Source organism: Perca fluviatilis, chromosome 20 (assembly GCF_010015445.1).
Source record: "Perca fluviatilis chromosome 20, GENO_Pfluv_1.0, whole genome shotgun sequence".
Lineage (NCBI taxonomy): Eukaryota > Metazoa > Chordata > Actinopteri > Perciformes > Percidae > Perca > Perca fluviatilis.
The window spans coordinates 14740698-14765273 of record NC_053131.1 but is presented as its reverse complement, the minus strand read 5'-3'; the positions used below and the strand labels follow the sequence as shown (position 1 = coordinate 14765273).

Below are 24576 nucleotides of genomic sequence, written 5' to 3'. Positions count from 1 at the left end.
GAAAAACACTCTCGCCTCCAAACACTGATTTAATTAGCTGATTTAATTAACTGATTACCAAACTTCTATCTCAATGCTACAAACGGCAGCCAGCATTATTAATCTTTATAGCAACACTGCTGCACTTCCCACTCACTGCTGAAGCTGTTGCACAGAAGGAAACAGGACAGCTGCCCTACTTACACACCACATGTATATACAATCAAACCACTGGAACATTCAAATGTCCTACTATGATATGTACTAAGTGAACACATGCACACCCACACACCCACACCCACACCACATCAGCGTGCTTCAAGTCTGATGGGACAGATGCTGTGAAAAAATAAAAACACACTTTGGTTCAGATAGTGTCCCAGTGGTGCCCATAAGCTGTCACTTCTGTTCTCCTGCTGCGATTAATTCTGTGACAGCGTGCGTGAGTAAGTGTGTAAGTGTGTGTGTGTGTGTGTGCATCCAAGTCTCCATTGTCTGTTGTCTTTCTTTAACAAAGGAAAGAGAGGGTCCCAGTTAAATTAGCAAGTTTCATTCCATCAATGTTCATCATTATTTCATGGACTCCTGAATATTTTATATACTGTGTGTGTGTGTGTGTGTGTGTGTGTGTGTGTGTGTGTGTGTGTGTGTGTGTGTGTGTGTGTGTGTATACACATTTGTGTTTATGACCATGCAAGTCTGCATACTGCAACTGCTGCACTGTGTGTGTGTGTGTGTGTGTAAGTCTGTGTGTGTGTGTAAGTCTGTGTGTGTGTGTGTAAGTCTGTGTGTGCTGGGACATTAAGTATTAACTGAGCTGGGGGGCTCGGAGATGAACGTCCGGGTCCTCTACTATCCCAGCATGCTCCGCTGCTCTCCTGTCTCGCCTTTCCAGGATAGGAGCCTGGGGAGCTGTCAAGATGCACTGCACTGCTTTCTGTGTGTGTGAGTGTGTGTCTGCGTGTGTGTATTGTCTGAGAATGGGAGGGGACTCATGCAAAACCCAGATGAGTTAATAATGCTGTTTGAGAATTCCTCTTCAAAACACACACACACTCTCAGACAGACACACACACACAGACACACACTCTCAGACGCTCCCTCCCTGCATGACATGTTCTTGTCTGTCCCCTCATATTCCCTCGTCCTTACGATTCACAGGCAACAGGAGAAAAAAAAGGAAACAAGGAAAACAGAAGAACTTAAATATTGAGGAGAGAGACGAAGGAGAGGAAAGAATGCATCTGTATCCACAGAGCGCTGACATAAAGCAGGTGTCGCCAGTTAATTTCTCGACTGCCGTCCGTCCTCCACCCTTTCTCTGAATCCCACTTTTTTTTTTTTTACCTTGGCACCCCCTCTGTTCCTCATCATTTGTTCTTTCTATCTAGGTCAGGGTCAAGGGGAGCGTCTAACAAAATAGAGAGTCCAGCACCCCCAAGTCTCCATCACTGACGGTTCTTTTACCAACGCCACATGCCGAGACAATTATATGTCTTTGTACTGGTTGCCAGCATGAGGAGCAGAACAGCAGACTATTGGCTGGCGTAGTGGTGATGGAAGCTAGATTGTTTTGGATGCTCTTGTTGTTGTTGTTGGTGGTGATGTTGTGCTGGCCTTCTGGTTAGTTTAATAAAAATGAAGAAATAGGAAAGGAAGACGATAAAGAACAAGAAGTAGCGGACTCCCTGCTTTCATGTTGACATCGGTGGACTGAACAAGAACAAACCGCAGTAGGGCCCGGGCACCAGGGAGCAGGGGGAGATTCACATAAGTGCGCACACACACACACTGTATTCACACAGATGAATATACACAGGTCCATGTGCAGGAGGAAGCAGTGCACTGGGCTGGAAACACAGATTGTCAACAGATTGTAAAACTGAAGACCACTCTGGAGATATAGGGGAGGAGAGAGAGAGAGGATGCTAAAAAAAATGAATTGGAGAAAACAGACGGGTGGGCGTTGGAACACCCCCCACACACACACACACACACACACACACACACGTGCTGTTTCTGGGCTTGGCTCTGCTGCAAGGAAGAGATAAGAGACTGGAAGGAGAGGTTGGCAGAAAGAAAAGAAAAAAAAGTGATGGAGAGAATACAGAATGATGGGAAATCAGGAAAAAAACATCCTGCAGGTGATCTCACACAAGGACTACAACATTTTTACACATATAAAGAAATCACACAAATACAAACTAGTCCCACAGGCTCCATAAATAGAAGGAAGGAAGGAAGAGGCCAATCTCATCTGGGATAGCAGAAATGTCCCAACAGGGGGATCTCACACTCACACACACACACACACACACACACACACACAGACACAGACACAGACACACACAGACACACACACACAGACACACACACACAGACACAGACACACACACACACACACACACACACACACACACACACACACACACACACACACACACACACACACACACACACACACACACACACACACAAAATGAAGGACAACAAACAGACAAAGTTGAGTTAACATTTAACTAGTTTAGTAAATCAACACCAGCATAGTAAATCAACACACATGGAGGTTGTGTTTGTGACCTGAGATTGTAAGTGCATGTCAGACTGTGTGCGTGTGTGTGTGTGTGTGTGTGTGGCTCAGGAATTGTGCTTGTGTGTGGAAAGCCACAAGGACAGTGCAATTTCTTTGATTAACAAACCTGCATGACAATGTCACGACATGTCTTTTGACAACAGAACTAGTTTAGACAAAAACAGGTCAGCAAAAACGATCTTACCTGTTGCAGAAGAGGCCACGTTGAGCAGGATGATGGCACGTCATGAAAAAGAAAACAAAAAAAGAGAGAAGGCAGGGTAAATAATGAGTTGCATTGGCATTGGGCGGCACAGCATTTCCTAACAATCCAGTGACACTGTGGAAACAATAGTCAACCAAATAAAATCCTTAAGCAATCACACAGTCAGAGATCAACAGCTCAAAAAGCCACTCCTTGGCACATTTAAGGGATGCAGAACAATTAATTTGACAGACTGACAAGTGGGAAAGAATTAACAGCTAGATGGGCAGACTAGCGCAGACACGGGTAGAAAGACAGACTGGAAGGAAGGCCAGTCGGAAGGACAAATTGATAGGTGGATTACCTATTTAGTTGACAAAAGGAGTGAAAGACAGGCCCGCATACAGACAGGTAGACAGATTGGGAAATGAGAAAAAGAGATGGACAAGCAGACATATCGGACATGCTGGCACAGACAGAGACAGCATGTCAAAGGCAGGGAATTTGTGCAACCACGGGGACAGGAATGCCTGACACCTAATTATAAATGAATGAGAGATGTGTGCTCAAAGAGACTGACGCTAAGGGGAAAAACACACAGTGAGAAATCCCCTCCCTGGAGTCAGCGACCATATGGACAGGTAAAGACAGGGGAGAAAGGAAGAAGAAGAAGTAGCAGAGGAGTGATTCCCAGTTTGCTTTTGTCTTCTTCCTCCAGATCTTCTGTTGGTAAGGGCCAAGCTTCAGAAACCAACCCAAGTTGGACACACACTCGCTCATGAGCAGGTATGTTCAGACGGAGTCAAGCAGAAGGATGGAGACATTACGGCAGAAGGTGACAAAGAGAAAGTGTGAAAAGAATAAAAAAAGAGAGAGTGGGTGGGTGGGTGGGTGGGTGGGTGGATGGGTGTGCGTGTGTGCCAGTGCCTGAAATAAGCCTGATGGCAGCTGTCAGCTTCTATCTGATGGAAGGGAGAAGAAGAGCAGGAGAGAAAGAGATATACAGAGAGGGATGGAGAGAGATGAAGAGATGACAGAAAGAGCACAGGTAAGAGTCGGAGAGACAGGGAAAGAGACACAGAGAAACACTGAGGGAGGGACAGGAGTGAGATATGCGAGGAGGCAGAGATAGCATCTCTTATTCCACAGGGACCACATCCCATTCTAGATATCCACAGCAGTCAACACTGTCAGGAACCACATGCAATAGAGGGGTGTGTGTGTGTGTGTGTGTGTGTGTGTGTGTGTGTGTGTGTGTGTGTGTGTGTGTGTGTGTGTGTGTGTGTGTGTATGCAAGGGAGTCACGTTACTGTCACCTCAAAGTTAAATTAATCAAAAGGGAGATGTGGCAAAGCGGACAGCTAACATGCGTATGGTCATACATATGCATTAACGCATTAAAATGCAACTTTACTTTAAAGCAGAAATCGGTGGATACAAGAGTGGCGAACGACTTTAAATCAGGGAGAGGATAGTGTGAGAGTTTGAAAGCGGCTTTCCCTCTTTTATTTAGGGATAATTCTGGCTTTTTACAGCTTCGGCCTCATTTTTGCCCACATTTTCCCACGTCGGTTATGATAAAATTGTCCAACTGGGTAAGAAACGATCGGTCAAACGATCACCAACCAAGCCAACAGTCTAGCCGGACGATCAGAAGCACTTTGTTTGGAGGTAAAACCGAAAGTGATTGCCACCTGAAATGCTTGCAATAATCCCTCATTGTAAATTGTGTTGTAATGTTAAAAGGTAATGGTAAAGGTCGGTGTGAAACGAAACCAACTGATTAAATATAATCACTGGTTTTTTTTATTTTTTTATTTACATTTTAAATGAATGAAGGTACTTCTATTCTTTACACCTGTTTTGATGACTGAAAGGAACATATTTGACCCCTTTGATGCTTGCTTCTTTGTCAGTCAGATATTTGTAGCTGGAGAGGACTTCCTTAACAGCTAAAAAAACATGAAGCATCAGCATCTGCTGCGGCTGTGGATCACTGCACTGATTACCACACTCCCCTTGGAATATGTGCTGTTGCCGTCCTAATGTTACAACAAAGGATTATCCCGCTATTTATGAAATCAGATTTGGAATAATTAACAACCCATTTTTATTTTATTTCCTTGGTTTGCTATACGGTTACTTGAAATGCTAAGTCAACCACCATGACTACTTTCTGAAAGTGTTCTGCTTCATCCACTGTTCAGTGTGTTTGTGTAGCTGAGATGGATGGTGGTCAGATCTCATCCTCACTGCAAACGATTCTCACTCCAGAAGTGCAGTGAGACGCACTGAGCCTGCCCCCTCAACAAGGTCCTGGTCTGATTGTTTTGCTCCCAAGTGAAATTACACGGCCCAATTTCTTATACGGCCCAATAAACTGAAATAAGGGCAAAACACTTCTAGTTTGGAGAAAGAAAAACTGCTTCAAGTGATTTAGTTGTAAAGATTACCTCAGCTAAAGAGACTGATACAAACTGGCAGTCTTCACATCAGACTAGTGACCCAAGAAATACGGCAATCAGCGCGAAACGTGTAAATTAAGTTGGTGAGAAGACTGACCAAGTAAATCCACCCTCCAAAATATAATGCAGGACAAAGTTGCTCTTTTCATGTGGCAAAACCCCTTCCAGTGCTTCAGCACTACTGATATCCACTTTGTATCACAGCAGGAATGTAAGGAAGCATGCTAAACACAATTATTTTGTGTATGTAAAGAGGGGGCATACACATTTTGTGTGTGTTGGTACCACATTTAATTTGCAAGCATACAGTAGAGCTGTAAATGACCATCTGTAGTGTAGCTTCAGTAATACTTGCACACACAAATGTAGCTCAGTGTCATGAGGTCATGTCAACCACCATGTTAAATAACAGTGGTAGAAAAATTATGCTAATGAACATGGCTTAACTGTCCAAAAAAAAAGAGAAGAAAATCTATTAAAGGCTGCATTAACAGAATTATTTTTTGACCCACATTTTTCTGATTTTTTGGGGGTTTGGTCAGGGAGCTCCAAAAGCTGTTGGCAAGTGGAAAATCATGGCTAAAGTCATAACCCATCCAGAAGATATGGAGCAACAGTAGTATTTATTTAAAGTTGTGTAGAAAGACAGAGAAAGATCTTAATGAAAGCGCCATGGAGGAGGAAATCGGAAGGGAGGGATAATTGCGTTCAAGTAGGCCAACGGAAAGAGGCTGTGGGAAAATGAGAAAAAGGGAGCGAACAGTCACCTGACCAATGTAAGTCGAATGTTCGCTCTCCTAAATCCACCACCGTGTTCTCCAGCTCGTCGTTACCTTTGTTGGTCAGCTGTTTGGTGCTGAGCAGCAGTGTACAGTGGGTTTATTAAGCTAAAAACAGCTGCTTGCATTTGTAAACAATCACTGACGAGAGCCATGGGAGTGAACCAACACAGAACATTTGCGGGTGTGAAAACCAAAAGATGCTGAAGAGCTGAAGGGAACTGCAGTACATACCTGCAAGTAGTAATTTGATCCATTGTTAAAAATAAAAAATATTGATTATAACAGCTTTAATAATTAATTTGTTTTAGATTTTAGAGCAACTGCCTTTCTACAGCACTATGGTTAACACTGAACTGGACAGTCAGCCATAGGAAGATAACTTTGACTGGTGTATATTTTATGATTTCTCATAACTGCAACCGTCGAGTCTAAAACCTGCCTCTGTTTTGGGCCTGCATGATGAATCCTACTAAGAAAAGGCAATTCAATACGGACTACTGCAATTTCCAAATCACCAGAGGCCGTCATTTTTTATTTTTTTATTTAAAAAGCAAATAGTATGTTTCAGACAGCTTCCTATACAAGTTAATTTGGTGCTTGGAAGACTCTTCTGGCCAATAAACAAAGATGCATGCTGAAAAAAATCCTTCAGTACAAAGCATCCCAGTCTCAAGACCGAACGTTCATTTTTACATTGGGTTTCATTTTCAAGTAGTGACATTTTAATTTTAAGTGTGGAAAAAGCTGCGGTAATGCAACTCATGCCAATGTGCACAACTCAGAAGAGAAAAAAACGATGTTTTTGTCCATAGTGCGCAAGCCTTTTCTCTCACCCTCAGGCTGTCACTGCCCTCAAATAACCTTAAAGACCTCTTTAATAAAAATATGACATGTGCAATACATTTTAAATCGTTGCCATGCATTTTGATCCTTTGGGTGTTTCGTGATCTAAAACCCACTGTAAATGCTTGCCCAGCTGGGGGCGGTATAGATGTTGAAAGTTTGGATTTACAATCATAAATCCATGCTTTAAAAAGCTGCGACGGGTGAGGTGACAAAAGGAAGACAACTTGTAAACAAAATCTTTTTAGTATTTTATAGATGAAAAACATGAACAATGAATATTTCTTTTTTTTATCTCCAAAACTGGATATTTGATGTCTTGGAATTAAACCCTTCATGCAGTGTTTCATTATCATGATAATGCTCTCAAAACTGATGAATCAAAGAACTGTTTATGGCTGGGGGTTGTAAAGGGCATTGTAATGGACCCCTGTGTGCAGTTGTTCACTTGAAGCGCTTTAGACAAGGCTCCAAAAGGGCCAGAACACCACGTCCGACCCCCCCCCCCACACACACACACACACACACACGGCTGACCTCTTTACGCTGATTAACATTCCATTAGGGGAGGAGGGGGAGACGAAGAGATACTTTCGCTCACCTTCTTGCCCTCTTGTTTTCCTTCCCTTTTATTACACTTCATCTCTGCTTCCTTTTTTACTCTTTAACTCCAACTGTTCGCTCCCTTTCTCATTTTCCCCCAGCCTCTTTCCGTTGGCCTACTTGAACGCAATTATCCCTCCCTTCCAATTTCCTCCTTCATGGCGCTTTCATTAAGATCTTTCTCTGTCTATCTACCTCCATCCCAATTTTTCTCCTGCAGTAACCTTAATGTCCCTATGCTTCTATGTGTTGCTGAGGCATGTCGTGGCAGGCCCGTTACTTAGCTCGCAGGCTTACGAGAACTTTACTGACTCACCACATTGGAGCGAGTGTGTAATTCACACACTGATTTATACTGATGAATACTTAGAAAACTAATTTACTGCAATGAATGAGCTGCTGCTTACATGTAGACAAACATAAACACATACACACACACACATTCTCATTCTGGCGATCAGAATAACAAAAAAAAATCCAGAGGTGTTTCATTCATTCACACCTCCTCTGCTTTATTAAGACCTGTGACTCATGTATGTCTCCACATCTGCTCTCTCAAAGCTGTTGGTGTGCACTGGCACGTGACAGCTTGTGTGTGCCCATGATGATTAAGCATCGCCTAATGAAAACAGTGTGTGCGTGTGCGTGTGTGTGTACACACACCAATTCTTGTGCCCGATTTTCAATGGATTCCAAGTGAATGCAATTCCTCTTCTTTACGTATTCCCTAACTTTAAAACAAGCAAAAACAACATGGCAATTTGTTGACTTGTTTGATTAGATCAATACAGGCATTTATAGGTTTCTCTAGGCTACAAATCTGTCTGATGCCATTTACATACATGAGTGTGAGAGAATATTAGAAACTTCTTAAAATATGATGTAGTCCAACACGTCCACTACATAAACACAGCTCAAACATAACCAGAGTTGAGTCTGCGACAGTGTCAACACAAACTGAAAAAAGGTAGAATTAATCATCAAGTGGGTTTTCTTGCATTGGATTGCATAAGACGGTGAAGGTGTATCTAATACACTTGTAACTGCAATTCAGTATCAGTGTTAGCTGCATCTTTGTCTCTTAACTTAAACATACAAAAAGTTGTCCGACAGAAAACAGATCAAGCGAAAACGCCAAAGGTGACTTAGTTTCTCAATTGTGAGGATTCGTTGCTTCTCTTTGTCTTACAGTATGTGTTGGTTAACTAAATTTCCTTGGGTTGGGGATTGTTGGTCGGGAAAAAAAAGATTAATAAAGAAAATAAGTGGAAAATAAGCATTGGTTGCAGTATTATTCAAGAGAATGTCAAAATATATACTTTACTTTCTAAAAGATAAAAAAGGTAACTGTCCCTGTTTGCCAAAATGAAAGCACATTTCAAATGCCATGTGAATAACTACTGAGGAACTGATATATCTAGCCTAACCAGATTTCTTACTGCTAATAAACATCATAATCTGCTTGTTAAGCAGGAGAGGATAACCTGGGTTAAAGATTTACATACATACATGCCCACACACAAACAAGGTGAGTCATAAAAGAAATCTCCTCTCCCTCATACAAAAAAAAGTGAACAGCCACAAAAACAGACTAAGGCGAGCGTGACAGACTTCCAGTTATGACTTATTACTCGAGGGAGAAAAACAAATAAACGGCTGAACAATGAAGAGACAAAAGATGGAAGAAAAGTACCCTGGCACACCTACAAGCAATGAGTCTTTACAAGTTAGGCAACCGTGTACAAGACCACACAACCAAATGTCCGTATAAACCACTCACACAAAGAACAAACAAAAAAACGTGCATATGTCTGTGTGTGTGTGTGTGTGTGTGTGTGTGAGAGCCAGACTCCAGCTGAGAGGGGAAGCAATAGCAATTCCCACTGACCTGAAAACTAGCATGCCAGCCACCTCAAAATATAGAGGAATGAAAAAAAAAAAAGAGGGAGAATGTCAGTGCGCACGAAGGCGATGAAAATACAGAGGGAGAGATTTAGAAATACTGGAGAGTGGCCGCTGCGTAGTAAGGATGCGCACGCACGCGCACACACACACACACACACACACACACACACACACACACACACACACACACACACACACACACACACACACACACACACACACACACACACACACACACACACACACACACACACACAGGTGCTGTGAGGGATTACGGGAAGGAACAGGCATCGACACTCCTTTGTACTGCCGGCTCAAGTGAAAAGAATGAAGGAAAGATGAGAAAGAGAGAAGGCGGATAGGCAGCAAAAAGAGAAAGGGATAATGTATGAGGCATCTGCACGCAACCAACAGGACAAAAACAAAAAAACTGTGTGTGTGTGTGTGTGTGTGTTTGTGTGTGTAAGTGTTGAGAGTGACTCTGTATGGGTGTGTAGATGTTTGGGAGTGTGTCCCTCTTTTGCTTTTGTGACTCCCAAGGTTCCCCGCGGTCAAGAGCGGATCTTCTTTCTCTCTCGTGCCCTCTTTTCATACACTTGTTCACCCTCTTTTTTTTATACACTCACTCCCCGTCCCCTCCCTCTCTTTTAGCGCAGCGCTGAATGGCCCTCTCTCTCTGATGAGTGACTGATGAATGAAGTAGCTCTTTGAAGTCAAGAGTCACAGCAAGGCTGGTCAAGCGTGAAGAGATGCCGGACAAAAGACGGCAGAGAGAGAGAGAGAGAGAAGGGAGAAAGGAAGGGAGGGAGGGAGGAAAGAAGAAAAAAAAAAAAAAAAACAGGGCAAGAGGGGGCGGGGGGTATATTCAACAAGGGACAGCGTCAAACCGTGAACATCCATAAAGTCAGTGAGGGACGGAGGCTGAACGTGTCTGGCAGAAAGAGAGAGTGAGAGAGCGTGGTCTGCATTTTTGCATGAGTGCCTCGGAGTATTTGCATTGTGGCGCTCAACATGCAAAAGTCCTGAATCACGCAAGTCGTGAAACCTTTCTGGAACATGCCTTCTGGACTACAGAGGCAGCCTGGAGGTCTTCGGGTTTTTTACCTGCCTCAAATGCCTCTACTCTCCTTCTTTTATTGCTATGGACACACATAAGCAAACAGATTGCATACGGGAGAGTTTTTTGAGACATTATCCTAACAGTGCCTCCTCATTTAATTACTTTTGGTGGTTATTTCGGGGGGTTTTGTGTGGCATTGCAGTCATTGTTTTGGTTTTCTGTTACCATCTGCAGATGATTAGCCTTTTAGTCGTATGACCATAGCAGTTTATTTTTTCCATGTGTGTTTACCTTAAAAATGTAAACATTTTTTTAAGCTCAATCCCACTCCCTCACTGCCCCTTAAGTAAGGAGGAGGGATTTTGCCTTCAATAGGAGGTCAGCGGACATGAGAATTTGTTTTTAACTGGCTTGCCTGGTTAAAGAAAGCTTAACTCAAACAGAAAACTACAATTTACTCAGGGAACATGTCTAGGCACACCTTCATTCACCTCTGAAAGCTTCTCAGTGCTTAAAAAGGCCCAGTGTGTAACGTGTTTAGTTGTTCATTATCAAAATCTGTGTTGTCCGTTCACAAACTTGTCCTTTTTCATGAATATTTACTAGAGATGGCCCGATACCATTTTTTGCTTCCAGATACCGATTCCTGATACCTAAACTTGCGTATCGGCCGATACCAATCCAAATGTTAGGAACAGGAGTCTTCTTCTTCTTGAAAAGAGCAAGAGACCAGCTTTTTGAAGCGTGAAGGCTGTAATACATACTTTGAACTGCGTGGCGCGAGAGAGATGATTGCGATATATGATCCCAACGCTAAATGGGAGAAATTCCTACACATTGGACCTCTAAAAAAGGCTCCTTGGTGGTGATGTAACATTAGCTGGAAACCTTGGAGCTGCCACCAAGAATTTCTTGGCTATCTGGGAATGACACCTGCCTTCGTGCCTCTTTGCTGCAGAGAATATGGAATTTAAATGACAGCAGTGTGACAGGCAAACACACAGAAGGCTGTTTGATAGTCATTGTTTTGGTTTAATTTGTCCAGTAATTAGAAAGGGAGATACTCCGCCAAGGCAAATTTTGACAACAAGCAAAACCGACTAAATTATTTGAATATCTCAGGCTGTTAATAGACCGTGTGGTAGCTGATGCTTACTGATTTATCCACCACAGACACATGTTATCAGCATTTGGGCGCCTTGGGAGGTGGGAGTTTTGGTCTGCCTTCCATCACAGGGAAAAGACATCACAGGCTGGATTTAGCTCGGTGTGAACAAAACGCAGGGTCGTCTAGCAAGTTAAACCTGGCTCAACTATTGCTGGACCACAATGCAACGCCATCCGGCAAGACACTGCCATCGCCAATCAAATACATGCAAGTGTACATTCCTGGTAAATTTCTTTGTAATGTGAATGCTATATTTCTGCCGTTTGCCTCGCAATCATTGCAACCGAAGATAAAATGATTCCTGCCGTGCGTTTTAAAATTCCGTCTGAGTACTATAAAGTGCAGCGGCCTCCGTGATAGGCCTTCAAACTCATGGATCTATTACTCAAACTTACTGGATCATGATTCATATCTCTACTTGAAACAACACACATACACACACACCGACGCAGGGCTGCTTTCAGTCCGAATGCCCGCTAACCCCCAGTTGAGACATACAGCTATGATAAAGAAAATGCATCCGTTAGTTGAAGGACAGCCTACTCGCCAATTACGTTACCTCGTCGACCACATACAACGATAAACCGGAAAATAAGAAGTTCAGATCTTATCTAAAAATATCTGGCATAGTTATGAGTGGTTGATGAATGTGTATTAGCCTTGCTTCTCCATGTGTATCTACTATAAACCACAGAGGCTTTTTTAAATTTAAGACACTGCACTGACTCCTGAAAATAGTCAAGCCTCAGTGGGATTGGGTTTTCCCTTCCAATTAAACTCTAAACAGCCAATCTATGTGCTTGTTATGACAACCCAAGGCCAAATCTGAAATATTGAAACATTTATTGTCTTTTAGTCTTCTGAATGTACAAACAATGTACTATGCATGCGTAGGAGCTCCTGAAAATGATGGAATAGACTTATCTGCATTCATTTGACAGCCTTACATAAAGTAGAAGAAAAAAAAATTCAAAGACAACAACACAAAGCTGTCTGCAGACATGCTACTGTATTGCAAGGGATCAATCTGGTGATTTCACTGTTGCAAGACTACTTCCTAAACATCTCTTATCAGTTTTCACAGGAGAGCAGATTGTTTTTAAAAAAGGAGTTGAAGGGCTTTCTAGTATTCCCTTTGTAATTTCAAATACATGAAAATGTACATCACACCAAGAGCACCAGATTTTTGTGTCTGTGCACACAAGGAAAAAAGGCAGTCACAGGTACAAAAAAAGAGGGCTTCTCCATTGTACAGTTCTCAAGGGTGAGAGAGAGAGAGAGAAAAACACTACACTCCTCCTGTGTTTATCTCAATCTCACATCAGATCAGATCACTGGCAGATAAAAGCACTTCCTGACACATCACTTCCTCTCTCTGGAGGAAGCTGACACGCACTGGGAAACCCAAAACGACAGGGCGGTGGCGAGGAGGATGGAGAAGTTTACCTTCTTTTTTTTTTGACAGAGCAAAAGGGAGAAGTGTGGGGGGAGAAGGGGAAGCAGAGGTGGTGTACAAAAATGTTGAAGTATATAGGGAGGAAAAGGAGAAAACTGCATACTCGTGGTCCAGATCCACAGTGCTGCTTGTGGGTGAAGAGGAGGCGGCATGGCGGCAAGAGAAAAAGAGGTGAAGAGACACTAAGAATAGTAGAACTGGATTAGCTTTAACACTGACCTTTATCCGGCGCGATGGCACTCCCTCACTTGATCTTTACTGCCGTTACAGGAGAAGCCTGTCCTACTTTTCCTAAGTTTGACTCAACAATGGACCATGTCGAGATTTCCAGATAAGGGGACATATTTATTTATTTAACCCTTATTTGTCCAAATCTGCTGCTTACACAAGAGATTGTGTGTGTGTGTGTGTGTGTGTGTGTGTGTGTGTGTGTGTGTGTGTGTGTGTGTGTGTGTGTGTGTGTGTGTGTGTGTGTGTGTGTGTGTGTATATATGCGGGAGGGGTGATCAATTACTTGTTTTCACCGTTTTAAATTACATTATTAACAATCTCTTACCAATATGTGATAACATTTCAGTGGAAGTACTGTTGTCAACAATTTTGCCAGCTATAAAGACAACTGTCTGCAGCAAGTTTGGCCAGCTGAAGTTAATCATCATTAATTCCATTAATCGGCCAAACGGCAAAATAAAGACGCATGGCAGCTGTCTGGTTAATGTGTCCTCTGCACACTCATGTCTGTACTGTTCATGCTCAGCTAAAGATGGTTTCCCCCAAAAAGAGAAGCACCACTAGAAAGCCAAAGTAAAACTGGAACTTCAGGGTTCGGTTCTAGAAGTAAGAAAACCAAATTCAAATTCACATTGGTAACGACACTAAAAACTAAACATCCAACCTATCCAGAATTTGACCCTACCTGTCAACAGTGCAAACTACACTCAGCAACCCTTATTTTTTATTTTGGGCGTACCCAAATATTAGACAAATTTGGTCTTTAAAAGCCCCCCCCCCCCACATTCACACGGCAAACACCCGGACACATGCAACTCTTACTTGAATGCACAAATGAAGGCAGAGGACACACACGGATACACACACACACACGGACACACGGACACACACACTAGGGCTGCTCGATTATGGAAAGAAATATAATCACGATTATTTTGGTCAATATTGAAATCACGATAATTTAACACGATTACTCGTTGACTTCTGGAAAGATAAAAAAAAAAAAAAACAGTGGAAAATGTTAAATGAATGAACTTTAAAAAAACACAACTGTGAAATTTGCCTTAATACTTTTCCTATTTAAACTTTATTTTTTTATTCAGAACACAAGAGAAAATAAGAGTTTACTCGCAAAACGTAATGAGCTAAATAATTGTTTTTCTCGATTATTCTGTTTTTGTGATCATCAGGAGCTGAAATCATAATCACGATTAAATTTCGATTAATTGCGCACACACACACACACACACACACACACACACACACACACACACACACACACACACACACACACACACACACACACACACACACACACACACACACACACACACACACACACACACAACACACACCAACTCTGGTGATCTACAGGTCTGCCCTAGAGCAAAGCAGACAAACCAAGTGTAGCAGAACGAAGAATCTCTGTTTTTTCCTTCGCTCTCTTTCCATGAATGGCATCAGCACTTTAGCTCTTCTGGCTCACATGCACAGACGCACACACATGCACACAGACAAAAGACACTGAAGTGCTGGGATGGCATGATGGGCAGAACGGAGAGGAGTGATAGGAAAAAAAGACATGGTGAGGCGTGGAAGGATGCAGACACAATACTATCATTCATTCTGTTTTGGGGATTTGGTAAAAGTTAGCCTACTGTGTGTGTGTGTGTGTGTTCCCAAAGAGAAGACAGTCCCAATCAGTTAAAACTCCTCCCCCTAATTCAAAGAGGCAGTATGGGATTTGCATTTTTCCCACAATTCAATTAGTACGCCTGTCAGCCTCTCCTCTCCGTTCACATGCCTCCGTTGGCCATCTCTTCGCTCTCACACATACAAACATGCTCCCACAGACACACATCAGCTTCATGAATGGAGGCATTTATTCATAAACACACACATGCAGGAAATTGATGCATTTATTTGTTTGTTTACAAAAAAAAAATGAGAGACAAGGAGAAGCTCCCGGGTCACATCCTGTCTGGACTTGTCACATTCAGGGACATGAAAAGACAGTGCTGTTAATGGCTGCAGAGAGCAGTCCCTGGGGATGTCTTTCTCTCTCTTTCTCTCTGTCCTTCTCCATCTCAGAAGAAGGGATATGACAGGGAGTGCCATCAAAGAATAGGGCACCATGGAGTGGTGGGGGGGTGGGTGGGTGGGTGGGGGTGTTAAAAGAAAGACTGACACTCGGGGTCAATATGTAGCAAGACAGCACACCAAACAGACAAGGCCAAACCGGATTTAGAAACCAGGAACTAGGATCAGCCACAGACACACTGACTTTGCCGCGGGGCCGGCTAATGACTTCAGCTAGCTTCTTGTCTGATTAATAGCCTGTAATCCCATTCTCATGGATAGCATACCACAGCATTCCTCTGCACCACTCATTAACCACTTTAGAAAGGCCCACTAATCACCCAGTCGCTTTTAGCTAGCAAGGCTAATGCTAGGCTAGGCTTATCAATAGGGAGTAATCCTGTTGGCGGAGCTGCTGTAGCGTAGCGCCCCTCATTACCAGCCATAGAAATGTCTGCTAATCATTCGCCGCACGGTTATTTGTCCACAGGGCCGCAGAATCACTTTGGTGGTAGTGAGGGTTGACATTTGACAGTCGGCGGCAGAGGGTGGAAGAGACAGAGTGACACACAGAGTCACAGAGGCTGTGTAATGATTAAGAAACACATCACTCTTGCTTTTCTCTCCCGCTCGCTCTCCCCATCTGCCCTCTGTGTCGAGCACACAGCCAGATCGGATCTGGAAAGGCTCTGCTCAATGTCGGCGTCATTCAAGTTGGATCAAATCGATGGAAAACCCTCTGCGATCCATAATGGCTAATCGATAATGAAGCCTTGCAGGCAGAGCAAAGATAACCCTTCACAGACCACCAGCAGAGACAGTCGTCAGCGATCAAGCAGAGCCTTGTCCTTGTCCTGTCTTTAAATGTGCACTGAGGTGAAACAGCTGGGGCAAATCAATGGTGGCAACAGCCCTAACTCAACTTGACCGTACCGGTTTGTATTCTGGACAGTTTAATGTTGATTCAATCATCCTTCTAAACAATACCAGAATCCATACCTTACTCTGATAATCAGCATTTTTCAACACCAGCAGTTTGGCCATAATCGGGCCATTTTACATCCCTGATCAACAACAGCCAAACAGTTGCCTGCTGAAAAATGGCTGCAAACAGCCGGTATGGCAGGGAGTCAAACTGAAAGCGCTGTGTGTGTGGCCCGGGGGCCCAACAGAGGTATCCCCATATCCTCTTGAGCTAAAGTCTCTCAACTCAGAATTGTGATGCTGGTTATACATTACAGGGACCTGAGGCTGAACCTGTGTTGAACTCTTGTATTGGAGGGGAAGCAGCGGTGTAGCTGAGAGAGGCCTGTCAACACATGCCTCAAGCTACTGGAGTGGAAAACACATAGGGGGTATATCACACTCTTTTATGTGTGAGATTGCGTGTGAGTTGACCATCCTTTCACTACATTGTGAAGGGCAGAGCCCAAAACGTGAAGAGCCACTTGCTTGACTGCATTATCTGCTGTTGGTGTGCTGATCTAGTGTTGCATTTAAGACTAACATTAAAGTCGGAATATCGTTTGAGTGAGTAACGGACAAATGTGGTAATAATAACTGCATTTGGGAGATGTTTTTTTCTTGAAACAACACCTATATCTACAACAAAAGGGCTCAAATCTAAGGGTTGCAGGATGGTTAAAAAGAAGAAAATGTGTTTCAGACTTTTTTTTAATAATTTGCTGTTTTTCTTGAGAATTTCTGGATAATTTTTACACCTTCTGTCCTCAAAAAAGTATTCAAATAAAAACAGTATGAGGAGGAATAATTTCATATTGGTTAAACAGGTGACAACTTGAACACATATATGACCTGTGACAAGGGGTTGAAGTAGACATGGCTTTGTTTTAGGGGTTACAAGCCAAAAAAAAAAAAAGGTTTTGAATTCTCACTTTGAAGTTAAAAATATCAAAAACAAATATAAATATATGTCATCAATTACCAGATCCTAAATGACATCTTCTAATTGATTTGATTATTTTGACTGACCATCACTCACCAGTAAAAATAAATAATGATTTACGTTAATGACAGTAAAAGAGTCTGTAACCAGCATATATATGGTCTTTTTTACATTAGATAATACAAAAAATAATTGTCTGCTGAAAAGCCCATTCATCTACTAATGGTCCAATACTCATTAGTTCAGAAAAGCATAATGTTTGCAAACATATTGGCACAAAACGTTCTTTAATGCCTCTGTCTGTATGCCAATTCCTCACACACTTGACATCAGGTACAGTAAGGTATTAGGTTACTACTGGTAATCCCATTAGAGCCTGGTTTCCACTAAAACAAGCAGGCTGTTCCCATAAGTAAGCTAAGTAAACAGGCAGGGAATAACTGGCTAGAGGGATGTGGGAATTTTTGTTGGGAATGCTAGAAGGTGGTGCATTCGCAGGCCCAAGATGAGTGGACATAACCGGCTTTGGAGCGCCTGGCCGCCAGCGCTTAAACCCAACTAATCTGATTGGATTAACACCAACCTGCCTGGCTCCGCATGAGCGTGTGCACGCACGCATATAGACATGGGCATGCACACACATTTGTACTATATGCCAATCAGCCAGGGCTGCCTCTGTAGCTTCCTGGAGTTCATCTGGATTCTGGGTTGTGCTGGCTGATGGCACCATGCTGAGCTACCACATGCACACGCATCCACACACACACACACACACACACACACACACACACACACACACACACACACACACACACACACACACACACACACACACACACACACACACACACACACACACACACACACACACACACACACACACACACACACACACACACACACACACACACACACACACACACACACACACACACACACACACACAGCTTAGAGTGCAGCGATTTGTGCTGTGAATCTGAAACAGACCTATTGAAAGAAGAGTAATGCCCAGTGCTTGACAACCGTGCTAATTGACTAGCCCCCTCCCCAGCAATGAAACTAAACGTTTTTACCCTCTACTTTTATCTTTTCAATCATTCCCTGACAGCTCTCCTCTTGTCCCACATTCATCTCATCCTCTTCCTCATATGACTCTTCATCACCTCCATATCCTCCTCCCTTCTCCGTGCCCCGGCCTTTCCCCTCATACTCATACATGTAATCATTCATTAGAACCAAGGCAGTTGTCCATTAGGCAAAGCAGCCATTTTGGAAATTGCAGCAAATCTTCCATGAAAAGACATTTCCTCTAATGCGGTAGTCACGCTCGGAGGGAGAGGGAGAAGAAGATGGCAAAGGAGTGGGCGAGTGGGCAGAGACGGAGAGAGGAGGAAAGAGGAGAGAGAGAAAAGTGAAGGAGAGAGATAGAGAGTGAGCCCCCGGCCATAAAGCCACCCAGCGGAAAGCAAGCCTGCTGTTTGATTAGAGAGTGACACCATCATGAAGGGAAGGATACAGGAAAGGACGGAAGGAGAGGGAGGGAAAAGTGTTTTAGAGGCAGGCAGAGGGGATGAAGAGGAGGCGGGAAAGAAAGAGATGGAGAGAAAAAACAGGGAGTGATTTGAGAGGGCCAAGTAGAGGCAGTAAAATTAGCCCCATCACTTCGTTTACTAAAACGCTCTATGACACACTAGGATTAAAAACAGACACACTCACGAGATGTGTGCACAAACACACATGCACAGGACAGATGGTATCCTCCCATCGATAGTGTGGCTATAATTTGAGTAAAGTGGTAGATACCTCCTTAACCAATTAGAAGCCCCATATCAAGGCCTTGCATTAGGGGCTGTGTCGGTTTAGTTTCACACACTCGTTAGTGTGTGTTCTACTATGTATGTGTGTGTATTCGTTTGTCCCATGGGATCACTGAAGAACATTAAAAGTGATATAAGGGTAGGGGGGGGTGGGGGATGAGAAATCCACTGTGAGTGGAGCTCAGCCAAGTATGTGAGTTCTTTTCTCCCACAATGCCACTCTTCATCTCGATCTCATCTCATCACCGATCAAAGATGGACCTGTCTCTCCTATTACGAACCACTCATCTCACGGCCGCTTGCTGCTGCTTAATGTGCCTCCCTCTAAAGCTGACACATTTGTCACCAGACCAAACTGAGCCTAATCCATCGTGGCATTTTTCTCTCCCACAATTGATGATATACTGAATTTGAAAAACCACCATATTCAATCCAATTTCTTCAATGTCTTGAAAACATTTGTATACTCTCTTGAAGTAGAAACATTTTGAAGAAACTGTGCAACACACAGTGTGATACAGACCTATCTGTATAGAATCAATAAATCATACAGCCATGACAACAGGGCCTGGCAAATGTTGTTCTATCAATACTAAACAGTTCAATAGTGGCTTTGTACATTCAGAGATGTTCTTTAAAGAAAATCCCATTAATGTTGGCCTGGCTGTCTCTCGGTCTTTTAAATAGCAACTGCTGTGCTTACGTAGTCCTTACACTCTGCTGTACAATATAACAATAAGTAAAGCTGGAAAAAACTAATCAATTAATTTAAAGTAATTTATTTTGACATTTTGGGGTTCCAAGTTTTATATGATTTAATATGATTTTAGGTGTTCTAGGATAGCAAACTGAACATATTTGAATATGCTGATGTCTTTTGGAGTGTTAGATAAAATAAGCAATTTAAATATGTCAACATAGGCTCTGCAATTTTCTTGCGTCCTTCTGGCACGGTTAACCAATAATGAAAATAATTATTGCAGGCTTAAACATTGGCACATTTGTTTTCATAATCAAATGAAAGCATACAGCAATATGAGAGTAAATGTAAATTCCAAACTTTAAATTCTTAAATCTATTTGTCGGTTTAAATTTTTTTTTTCCCCTCTTTCTTGTGGATGTGTTTTCTGACATCAAGGAGGCGTATTAATGTGCTTGAATCCAGCTGATGGAAATGGTGCTAATTCACATTTTATTTTTGCAGCATTTTAAACGTTTGTGTAAAATTCACTTGACAGCTGGATGAGAAAACAGCTGCAGAGAGATGCTGGATCGCAACACTAGAACTGCTGTGTTGCCAAATATTTCTAGAAAAAGGCTGTGTTTTTTATGTTTCGTTTCTCACAGTTAACAATGCAGCTCCAAACCACTTCCTCCACAAGTGTGCAGGTACAAGGTGTGTCAGACACACAAAACCACTGGCTGGGGCTAAAGACCGTTTATCTCCACCACGCTGACAATGCGCACAGCTGATTTTAAGGCTAGGAGTACGACACTGCACCAAGAAATCCCTCACCACCGTTCTGTAAACACAGATGATCTTAATCACACTTTCTCTGGCCTCTTCGCCACACTGCTACTGCCTTAAAGACCAATGTCCCTAAACAAGCATTACCACAGTGAAGCAAGAGAGGCAAACAATGAGGGACACATGGAGTTAAACACGCACACAGACAGAAGCACATATAGGGGAAAGTGGTCAATGAGACAGAAAAATGAACAAAAACAGGGAGGGAAACCGTGTTATTCCAGTTTCTCTTCAAAGCTCCTCATTGCAGCGATTCTCTTCACTTCCCTGTGGAAGTAGTGCTGCATGTAATATGAAGCAGCATTGTTTTTCTTCAGGGTGCTATTAAACTTGTAGTCCCTTGGTTCTCTGTCAGAAGTGATAGGATAGTCGATTATACCAGAGGCAAGAGATCCTCTCCTCTCCCGTGCACATATACCTAGACCTCTCATCTGCGCTGGCTTCCTGTCTCTTTCTGTTCCCGTGGCCTCTTCAGGTGCACACAAACACAGACGCACGCATAAATACACACACCCATACAAGTTCAGGCTTTGAAACAGTGCTCACAAAAAGTGATGAAAGGCTGTTTATCCTGCTTCCACTGTGATATCTCAGCTCGCCATGCAGAATGGCCGAACACGTTATCACCTCTGAGCAGGGGAAACCACGGGAGTCAGGACTGACGCCAGCAGCAAATACCAGCGCTAGTGTGTGTGTATGTGTGTGTGTCCCAGCAGTAATAATCACCCGGATTAGAGCGGAGCCAAACCCCCGCAGGGTTCCCCCTCTCCCCCCTACCGACCCAGCCCAACTCTGCCCAGCCTGCAGCTCTGATCCCCAGTTTGAGCAGCCATGGGAAGCAGAGCAGCCGGCCTGACATCTCCATGCGCCTGGCTGCCAGACAGATAGGCAGAGAGGCGAAAAACACTTCTTTCTTTAAATGACCATGTATTTCTAACCACCCCCCCACCACCACCACCACCACCCTTGTCCTATTGATCACCCATAGCCAAAATAAAATATTGAACAAGCTCAGGCAATACAAAGACACATAACTCATTCAACAAGAATACCCTTAAACCACAAGGGTGCAGTGAAATGGAAGTTGATACAGCCGTCAATATGTCTGGGTGAGGGATGCAATACATTGGCAACAACAGTAGGGAGGCGCGGAGAAGAAATGGGTTAGCCAATAACTTAATAAGAATGTGCGTTGTGTCTGGATACCTCACAGTCAATGCAAGGGATTATTACGGAGTGGAAATGTTGCCTGGCTGGATGTATTAAACCCCCCCCCACCCCGACCCCATGCCTGAAATAAATTTAGCTGAATCCCAGCATGGGAGGGCACCCTGATATTGGCACCGATCAACAATTGTCACTGTTGAGAGAGCTACTGTTGCATTTGTGACAGCTCAATGTCCAAATTTCGATCTACATTTGTCTCTCAGCAAGCATCTATTATCAATCTACTGTCTCAGAAAGATGCACACCATCCTTGACATCCTTCTTTTATTTTAAACCACACCATAACACTGTCCAACTCGGTGAAGAGAAAGACCTTTGATTTAAGATAACATAGCAACCAATTACATCAATTAACATCCTGTGGGAACTTTCATGAGTTTTATTTATTTAGTTATGACATAATTATATTACCTTCTGTTATGCTTTATCTTCTCTGGTATCACTCACTACTATATTTCTGTGGTATAAATTGGACCAACAATGGCTGCGTAAATTTAGATATTTTGTGTGAAGAAATGCTCTAAAATTTACTATAAGATAATGCCTATTATAATTGTCTCTCCAGAGGAATAAGCCTAGATTAAAGGATGTTTTGTAAACCAGACAAAAGAGGTGTAAGAAGTAGAACTGTCAGGAGATAGACAAGGTTAATAATTGTATATTACTTAGATCTTATTTAATCCTACATTAACACAATGTACAGCTCTGTGAGTTTACAGTGGCCTTATTGTACCTTCAGGTACATTTTCTCTACTGTGGCATCACTGCAATGCTCGTCTAATACGACACACAGTATAGCCTAATAAGACTAACGTTAAGCTATTTAAAAATATATATATCAGTAATATAATCCTCAAAAATGTGTCAAAGAGTTACTACAGATACATCACAATTTTTGACTACGTTATTTTCTAAACCTCACACTTGACAACATAATCTACACAGGCAACTAAACCAAACATCTGACAGTTGTACCTTAGATTTTTCTGTTTGTTCTCCTTCTTGTTGAGGACCCCTGGCACACAGTTGGTGAGCTCGGTCCAGTCGGCGTGCAAGCCGCAGCTCCAGCCGGTGGAGAACCGGGAGAAGAGCCAGGTCTCCTTGCGGTTCGGCCGGTAGCAGGTACACTTCTTCTGGCCCGGTCTGCAGTCGCAGGGGACCTCCAGACGTACATTCTGGACCAGGTGCCTGCCGAAGGTAGTCCCCCCGGTCTTCTGGATGTGCAAAAACACGATCACGTCCTCCCCTTTGATTTGGAAATCAATCGTCCTCTCTAGGTCTCTGACGGGGAAGTAGTATTTCTTAACGTAGTGGGGGTCCGGAGTGGGGAAGATATCCCCCTCGTCTTCCTCCGTGAAATAACCGTGCGGGGAGCCGAAATTGATCACCCCGGGAGCCACGTACTGATAGAGAATCAGCATAAAACACACGGATCCGACGACGATCAACAAGAATTTGCTGCTCCTCTCGACCATGTTCCTTCCAAGTGCGGTTCCTACAGTACGCTACCATTTCCCAGTCAAGCCGACAACAGCGAGCAGGGCTCTCGGCTTCTGCATTCTCGCTCTCCCCCGCCAGGAAGGACTTGTTTTCGGGGTTCAAGAGTGGCTCATTCCGCTTCGAGATGACCGGCAAAGTTGGCTCATCGTTTACCGAGACCGTTCAACACCCTGAAAGACGCATTGTAACTCACTGAAAGCCCCCCCGTAGCCGACCCTCCCCCGTTTACCTTACTTTGGTTTCCAGTCTACACAACAGACTCACTGCATCACCATGGAGTTATGTACCCAAGATGCAGCGCGACCTCTACTTTTTCAACGTCTCTCGCTCGCTCTCTCTCTCTGAAAAACGAGGAGAGTCGTTTTAATTTATTGGTTGACACGTAACGACCGCGTCACCGCTAGTAGCCAATAGCTAATGGTCATAGATAGATATATATATATATATATTATATAGATAGATAGATAGATAGATAGATAGATAGATAGATAGATAGATAGATAGATAGATAGATAGATAGATAGATAGATAGATAACGTTGAATTTATAAGTAATAAAACCACAATGTAGGCCTAATACACTCACAGGTTTTGATGCTTGTATGACCGGTAGCTTATGGTGAAATCGTTTTAATAGATTGGCTATTGCAATAATAATATAACTGACCTTATTGAGTCAGTTTTCTAAATGTGTTATTATTCTCTACTTATGCTATTATAACAATACATTTCAGTAGGCTATAACTATGTCACAAAAAAAACATTTAAGTGGTTTTACAAAGTGCCTGTGGCTATATGCAATTCGACAATATTAGTATTAACAATACTAATTTATTAAAACAATGCATTACTAGGTAAGGAAAACTGTACACGATGATAAACTTCTCAAGAAAGGTTTTGCTCAGACATTACATGTCATTTAGCTGATGCTTTTATCCAAAGCGACTTACAATTGCTATATATGGCAGAGGTCACACGCCTCTGGAGCAACTGGTTGATTTATCTCAGTGGGAATCGAACACGGGTCTCCCACACCAAGGGCCTGTGTCATATCCACTGCGCCATCACCACCCCACTTTTTGCTCAATAACATAGCCTAAATTGCTAGAGACTGAATGGAAAACAAACATCATCTGTATCTAAAAGCAAACACACCGCCCTCCGATTATATAAAGTCATTTTAATGCACACACATTGTTCTCCTGAGTGAAAAGTGGAACTAATAAATGCAGTCTATGTAGAACTTGTTGG

General features: G+C 42.9%; 1 protein-coding gene across 1 annotated transcript in view; it reads right to left on the bottom strand.

Annotated features, from left to right (window-relative positions):
* hs6st1a (heparan sulfate 6-O-sulfotransferase 1a) overlaps positions 1-23615 on the bottom strand; it is a 66291-nt gene extending 42676 nt beyond the window's left edge. The window contains exon 1 of the mRNA XM_039786123.1: positions 22802-23615. Within this exon, the coding sequence (XP_039642057.1) occupies positions 22802-23301 (500 nt within the window). The 5' untranslated portion in view covers positions 23302-23615. The remainder of the gene's footprint in view (positions 1-22801) is intronic.
* Between the last annotated feature and the right edge of the window lie 961 nt (positions 23616-24576).